General features: G+C 39.9%; 1 protein-coding gene across 1 annotated transcript in view; it reads right to left on the bottom strand.

Moving 5' to 3' along the window:
- Positions 1–8230, bottom strand: part of LOC120540050 (voltage-dependent P/Q-type calcium channel subunit alpha-1A-like) — a 514575-nt gene that overhangs the window by 119429 nt on the left and 386916 nt on the right. Inside the window, exons 32-34 of the mRNA XM_039770511.1 lie at positions 7864–8028; positions 7188–7298; positions 892–975 (exon numbers count right to left, since the gene is read on the bottom strand). Of these exons, the coding sequence (XP_039626445.1) occupies positions 892–975; positions 7188–7298; positions 7864–8028 (360 nt within the window). The remainder of the gene's footprint in view (positions 1–891; positions 976–7187; positions 7299–7863; positions 8029–8230) is intronic.

Raw genomic sequence — 8230 nt, 5'->3', positions numbered from 1 at the left:
TTTATTAAAAATTGAAATAAATCATACCACGTTTATCATGCAGACTTTGTACTATGCAAGACTGAATCCTTGACTGCAAACTACTGGCCACAAGGGATGCTTATATAAGACTTCTAGGAAGACATTTCATGCATCACTGGAAATAAAAGTCCCTGTGAAGACCTGGTGAGCCTATCATTCTCATTAACATCTGGATTATTTGTTGCTTGCTGTCAATATTTCAGACACAGAGCTAGCTAACGCCTGTCTTTAATGTACGATATAACCACAATGGGCTGCACATATTAATATGACGTTTCACACATTTGATATTGTCTTTTATGGTTTATTTCCAAGGTAAGCCTGTTCTCATTCTTCACTTTGTTTCCAGTGCAGTTTGTCAGATGCACACCATATGCTCAATACCTTCCTTGGTAAAAAAATATATTCATTGAACATACTGTTAAGAGACGCATTTAACAAGTTCTTGAAGTAAGAAATACACCCACATGGAAGTGTGTGAGGGATGCTAGCAGAAGCATTTCATGTGTTGGGGTAACCTAATTCCTGAACATCTTGTGGAACGTATGAATGATAAGATTTCCAGCACTGATGCATTATTAGAAGAGCTCTTTAAAAACACATACAAATGAACTCGTCTCAGGATGGCCTGAGAGACTCCTAAGTAACTTTAACTTCATGATCTATTAATGTTATGATTAGCATACAGTAATTCATGTGGAATGTGACCAGAGCCTCAGAATTCAGTACAGTTCCCTGTTGGTCTCAGAGACTACTGACACGGCCTTAAAGTCCTGCTTATATGCACATCACAGAAAGTAAGAGGGCAACACTTCCATATTCTATTTTATTGTTTAAACTAAAGCAAAGAGCAACACAAAATGCACTTACCCCTAGGTCTGTAACTAAGATATCAGTTATGCTTCCCAGGACTGTGACAAAATCAAAAATATTCCATGCATCACGAAAATAGTTCTGCAAAGAGAAAAAAAAGTTTAGTATATTTTGCTGAGACAAGCGGTTCAAAGCTGTATATGGCCTGCACTACGATAAACAAAAAAAAAAAACACAAAACCAAAAAACAAAAACAGCTTTTAGTAAAACAGACTGATCAGTCATTGTCCAACCCGCTATATCTTAACAACAGGGTCACGGGGGTCTGCCGGTTGCCAACCCCAGCCAGCACAGGGCGCAAGGCAGGAACAAACTCCGGGGTAGGGCGCCAGCCCACCACAGACAGACCGATCAAGAAAGTCATTAAGAATACATAAGCAAGTGTTTTGTCGTCCATTCTGAGCTGGAATTCATAGTGCACATTATTACATTTTGCTTCTCCTTATTCTCACAAATCTTTCCTAAGGCATAAAGAGAATCATCGCCTCCAGAACCCTTACCTTACCCCTACCAGTCCTATCAGAAAGAAAGCCAGAGGGACATCATCTAGGGCTCACCCTGAACAGCGTGCGTATCACTTTCAGATGAATTTTGTGGCTTCTGGTGCAGTCGCGGATTTTAAAAAATGTAGGCCGGATCCCGGCTCAGAAGCCATATGGAGTTTCAAAAATGTCTATGTGGCAGAGAGGCAAAGGAATGTTGACTAAGTACTCTCAGCATCGTTATAAAATATATTAGCAGTTTTTTTTTTTAGAAAGAAAAATTAACTAATGGGAACCAGGCCTCAAATAAACATAAGGGCAGTAAGGCCAGTGCCCGGGAGCACCAAGACTTGTAGAGTGCATAGTAATCAGTGATGTGAGGTGTTGGGGACCAAAAACAAGTCAAGTCGGGGAGCATGCACTGGTACAGTACGTTGCCGCACTCACTACACGGCAAAACAACTCGGGATCCCGGTTTGCAACCCACCAGGCAGACATGCGGTCCAGTCCCGCCCTCCGTAAATGACCCTCTATCTGCTGCAGCCAGGTGTTTCGTGGGCGACCCCTTGGCCCGGTCCAGCCACTTGGGTCCCCAACAGTGAGGATCTTACGAGCCGGATTACCCTCGGGGAAACGCGCCACATGGCTGTAGTGCCGTAACTGATGCTCCCTCACAATGCACGTCATGTGCCTCATTTGGGATTCTATGAGCAACACAAAGTCAAACCAACGGTACCCAAGGATTTTCCGGGGAGACACACATGAAGGAGTCCAGTCTTCGTCTCAGGTCACTGGATAGTGTCCATGTCTCACAACCATATAGCAAGACAGGAAGCACCAGGATTCTAAAGATTGGACCTTCTGTATAGAAATGCTCTCCCAATCCGTCTACTGACTTCATAGTAAGAGTCACCAGAGACATGAATGTCACTACCAAGGTAAGTGAACCTCTCAACAAGGTCAACACTCTCTCCGCAAACAGACACAATGACCAAAAACCTAAACACAAAAGGAAAAGCAACAAAAATTAAGCAAATTAAGCCCTTGCAAAAAATAAATAAATTAATAGCTGCTACGTTATCATGTGTTATCATGTGCTAGGTACTAGCCTTTTGTACGACCTGTGGCGAGGCCCTTGAAGAAGACAAAAAGGGAAGACGTCAGCTTAGTGTGGGTGTACACTTAGCAATTTTCTCTCATGTTAAGATTTGGGAGTTTGTGTGCCCCCTCCCACTTAACGACTCATTGGTATTATCATCTGATCCAAAGCAGAAATACGTGATTTTATGGGAGTCACTTTGAACAATCGTGCATAACTGTGTGACAAGATCATTGGAAAAGACTTTATGACGCCCATGTAATGTGTCCCTGTGAAGCATGATGTGATATTTCATTGTATCTCTGTTTTTGTACAGTGGGGTAAGTGTTGTACAAGTTCACAGTCAGTTTTATCTTAAGACTAATAAACTGTGTTACTTAATACTCATTTGGTAAAAGCACAAACATACATGGCTACCAGCAATTTGTATTTCTTCTTTGAAGACCCAATCATGAAATCACTCAGAAGAAATGCTATAGAGTGGACGGTTTTCTTGTCACAACTCAGCCAGTCTCTCTCCAATTTGAATGCAAATGTTTCACGGGCCTTTGTCCAAAAGACAAAACCTGGTGTAGTGTTTGTCGCTTTCTGATTGGTCAATAGTAATTGAAACACAAAATTGGTTCTCAAACCCGAGGCACTCAGACAATTCTTTTTGATATGTTAAACCATCAGGAGCCCAAAAGCTACTCAGGTTGTGTCCAAACCGATATCATACCTTGTGAGAGGTGAGATTTTGTGCTGATTTAACAAACCACTCAGGTGATCGCAAAGGAGAATCAGTGCCTCCAGAACCCTTTTCTCCCAATCCTATCAGAAAGGAAGCCAGAGGGACATCATTCAGGGCTCACCCTGAATAGCATGCGTATCACTCTCAGATGAATTTTGAAAGTAGGGTGAAAAATGTATAATGGACACCCGCTCTTTCTGGGTGCGCTAAAAGGGAAGTCAATAAAAAAGAAAAACAGTCAAGTGATGTGGCGGCCACATTACAAAATGTGCCTGATGTTGCTAAAACAGCGTTTCTCAACCTTTACGTATTTGCGACTCGAGTTTTCATAACAGTTTTAATCACGCCCCACTAACGTTTTTTTGAAACCCTATTTTTTGCTGCTGATACACCGCTACAGGTTTTATTATACCTACTTAACTTTTATCAACATTTATCTAACTCTATATTTATTTTTCTAGTATCAGAATGTAGTTTAAGTTCATTTGTTTTTGATTTCCTTAGATGTATTTTTCATATTTTCGATTCTTGTTTTCTTTTTTTCACATCTTCGCACCCCACTTTTTTGGTGCTTCGCGCCCCACAGGCTGAGAACCGCCGTGCTAAAACGTTAAGTATAGCATGGCATACTGTATTAGATTTGTCACTGGGTGTACATGGAGGTGGGAGTTTCACTAGTGGTGCTCATGCCCAGGGGCAATGTTGAGTCTTAATCTAGCACTGATGGGAATTGTCAAGTAATTGATTTTGCATTACAAGATAAACTGGATGTCGTTATTGATTGAAAAAATATGAGCTGAAAAAAGCACCTATCACAATACAAAATAAATACACAGTTAATAAGGATGACTTATTAACATTCAAATATTTTTGTATTACTTTTGCTGTACCATCATGTCTGATATCAGTCTAAAGCACCCCTTTTAGCAGGTAGCTGGTCTAATGACCACTAAAAGGTAGAATCAAATGTTCATCGACACCAAAGTAGAATAACACACATGTATAAACATCCAGTAATATCTTGTCTTTGCTTACTGAATGTTATAAAAAAGGGAATGTCTACTTCAGAAGAAAAAAGTATTAGTTTATAAATAAATATTTGCAGATAATGGCTAGAGTGCATATGTGCAGAGACAAACATAAATGTTTCTAAAAGATATAAATAGTTCAGGATAGAAAGAGGGAAAAAGTACAGCAAAACAGCATGAGCACAAGCTCGGGGTCAGTTTTCTTTTATTGGATTTATTAAAAGCAAATGGCATTCCGTACAAAAGTGAAAGAGAGGAAGGCCAACAGTCAGAGAGTAAAACTTTAGGAGTAGAAAAGAGGGAAGAGAATCCTTTTCCACCCAATATGAATGCGTATTCTAAAATAATATTGATTAGATCCTGCCAGGTTTTAAATTAAAAGTTTTGAACAGATCCTCTAAGTGAGAATTAGATTTTTTCCAATTTCAAATAGTACACAATGTCAGTTACCCACTAACTTAAAAGAGGTGGGCTAGGATTCTTCCAGTTGAACAAGATACGTCTAAGTGCTAGTAGTGAGGTAAAGGCAACTACAGTTCTCTTGTTCTTCTCCACTCTAAGCCCATCGGGGGGTCCAACCAACACACAGCAGTTAATGGATTAGGAGTGATTGTGACACCAAGGCTGTCTGATAGGCGTTTAAAGATTTTGGTCCAGAATGATATTAATCTGGTGCACGTCCAAAACATGTGGCTTAGTGAGGCTGGAGCTCGATTGCAACGTTCACAGGTTGGAACTTGGGTTCAGTTTTCAAATAATGCATCAGCATGTCCATGCTTGAAGATCAACAATAGTCAGTTACATTTAAACCAATGTGGAAGGCAAATGTGCTCAAGATGTCATGTTTTAAATCCAAGTTATGCAATGGTTTATAAAGGAGAGAGTGTCACAAGATGCTTATTTTAGGACAACCTAGTGGAGGAGGAGTGATGACTCAGTCCTGCAACAAGGACTATTTAACTACTCTTCAGAGTTTAAAAAAGTATAGTAATAAGGAAAAGAGATTATTACAATAAATTATGATATATATACATTCTTCAAACTCAAAGCGGCTCTTTATGGAGTTGTATATGTTGTGAGGGACGGCTGGCAGTTCAGTCCGGCTGGGACGTCCCTGAAAGAAAAGAATGGAAGAAAGCAGCCTTTTCAGGGCACTGCATCCCTCGGGACGCTAGGTGGCAGCTCCCCTAGACGGCAACGGTTCCCCGGATTCCCTCAGGGCATCCTGGGACATGTGAGGTTGTTTCCTCAGCCCTGTTGGGTGCCTTGGGTTCCGCCAGGAGGAGCTCACAAAGAACCTGGGGACTCCTACTGTTATGACAACCCAGAAGTACTTCGGAGTCACGAGGACGGAAGCCTGCAGTACTTCCGGGCTACTTGAGGAAGGATGATGTAGTGTTTGACCCGCAAGAAGGGAAGGAACACTTCCGGGTCATGGACTATTTAAAGGACTGGTGAAAACCCAGCAAGGAGGGCCGGAGTTGGGTGGTAGAGTGACGGAGCTGCTGGGAGTGGAGGATTGATTATTGTATTGATTATTGTTTATTGTATAATTACTGGAGAATTGTGGCGAATATGATGCTTTGTGCACTGTATCTGAAGAAAGATATTAAAATTCTTCTTGGTGCTTTTTATAAGTGTATCTTGGACGTCTGTCTGGTGGGTTTCATGGGGAAACAGCGACCCTTATATGTGTATATGTGATTAAATCATTTGGAGATTTTTAGGTACTCTTTATCTGAGCTAAAATATTATTGGGTAGCATGACGTACATTTTGAAACATAACATTCATGGAAGCTGGTAAGCTGCCTCTATTATCATCCTAAGACAAATATGCAGGATCAGATTGTTTTGTATTTCTTAATTTCTGAGTTTATTTGTGAGCTCTTTTTCATGTGTAGTTTTGCTGTTACAGTTACAGGTAATGTGGCTGTTTAAGATGAGAGTACTCTACTACAGGGATCACCAACTCCAGTCCTGCCAGAGCACCGTGGCTGCAGGTTTTCATTCTAACCCTTTTTTTAAAAAGAGTGCCCTGTTTGTGCTGCTAACTAACTTCTTGTCAATTAATTTTAATCGAATTGCTTCCTTAAGATTTGTTCCCCTGAATTTCTTCATCGTTCCTCTGAATTGCTTCATTTCTTTCCGTAAATGGCAACCAAACAGAAATCAAATGTGAAATGAGGGAGCCAACAGAATACCAACTTAGTCAGGGCCTCAAACTCTAACCAATCGCTTAATGAGGCGCAGAGTCTTATTGTTAATTAAACCCGCTCTTTCATTCCGTGGCTTGTTGCTGCTCTCATTGTGCATTAGCAGACATTTCAAAAATTGTTGATTTCTCTTTTCTAAGAGCTCTGTTAAAATGTTTTGTGGACCCGAGCAGACCAGGATTCCTGAGACTTTCATCGTTCTTTATGTTCCGATATTGTATGATGGACACCAGTTGTTTTGGCTCATTTTCTATCTCCTTATTGTTTGGCTGCTAATTAAGGAAAAAGAAACAATTAAGGGGTCTGAGTCTTCAAGAGCAAATCAAGTAAAATTAGTTCAAAAGAACTTAATTAGCAGCAAAAACAGGTCACTCATTAAGAAAAGGGTTAGAATGAAAACCTGCAGCCACGGTGGTCCTCCAGGACTGGAGTTGGTCGACTCCTGCTCTACTAGAAGACACTGGACAAAGGATGTGACAACAGCGTAAACAGCTGGATATTGTCTACAGGAACTGTGTTTGACAAAGCTCTTGGGATGATCCAGAGGAAGGATTAGAACTTGGCCATGACCTTTTTATTTAGCCAAAGAGAAAAAAGCTTTATACAACAGTTATCGAAACATTCTGCCGTGCTGTGTTTTGATTCACTGAGCACTTCTAGTAATGACAATCCACATGTTATAGCATTGTAGACATTTCATTCTAACAATGAAAAGAAATAATTAAATGAACAAAACTTACCAAAACTCCAAAGGCGATTATTTTAAGGACACATTCCAATGAGAACAGTGCAGTGAACACAATATTGAGGTTCTTGAGCACTTTGTCATAGTCCTCTGAAGAGCCATAGAACTGTCGTGAACAGAGACAAAGGAAAGGTAAAAGGCTATTGAAGATTATTGTGTGTTAAGCAGTGCAAATAAGACATTGAAACAGAAGAGGATGAATAAGAATTTCCTTTTTGATGGCCTAGTTTCCCAGCAGGTGGTTTTAACTCTTCATAAAGGTTCATTATGTTTAAACTGACAACTTAATAGATTTCCAAGTGATATAAAGAACTTTCTGATGAGATGACCACTGAAAGTACTGTATGGTACGAAATCTGCCTTTTATTGGAATGTGTATATTAATCCCATCTCCAATTTTAAACACTTTTGTGTATGACATTATTCGGTAATGTTCAAGTTTACTTCTAGTAACCCTTGACAATTCTCGACAACGTACAGTGAGATTTACACATTATTGTTCCTTTTACATAAATAGTCTTTGGTGAATTGTCTCCAAAATGATGCAAATAATATTAGGTTCTTCGCTTCTGTATTCACCCAGAAATGAGTTTTATCAATAATTGTTATACAAGTTAAAATTGTCATTGAAAACTTGGAAACCAAATGGTCTGGGCCATAGTCACAAGTACCTTCATCATGAGGACGATGGTGTTGAGTGCAATCATCGCCATGATGGTGTATTCAAAAGGCGGTGATACCACAAACTGCCACATGCGATACTGAAAGCTCTGCTTATTCTGAGGCATGTGCCGTGTCAAGGGCTTGGCACTGATTGCAAAATCAATACAGGCTCTCTGGGTAAAAGAGATAACAAGACAATATAATTAAAAACAAAGAGTCAAAAACTACAGCTAAACATCACAAAAATAAACAAATATATAAAAGTTACATTGAGAATAAGGCTAGGAAAGATTGTCAGTATATCTGCCGTGCTGCATTGTAACTATAATGCCTGCTCAAAATTCAACCAGATTGAACAGCTACATTTATTAAAGG

This window comes from Polypterus senegalus, chromosome 12 (assembly GCF_016835505.1).
Source record: "Polypterus senegalus isolate Bchr_013 chromosome 12, ASM1683550v1, whole genome shotgun sequence".
Taxonomy (NCBI): domain Eukaryota; kingdom Metazoa; phylum Chordata; class Cladistia; order Polypteriformes; family Polypteridae; genus Polypterus; species Polypterus senegalus.
Note: the sequence above shows the minus strand (reverse complement) of the source record. Positions and strands in the feature narration are given on the sequence as shown.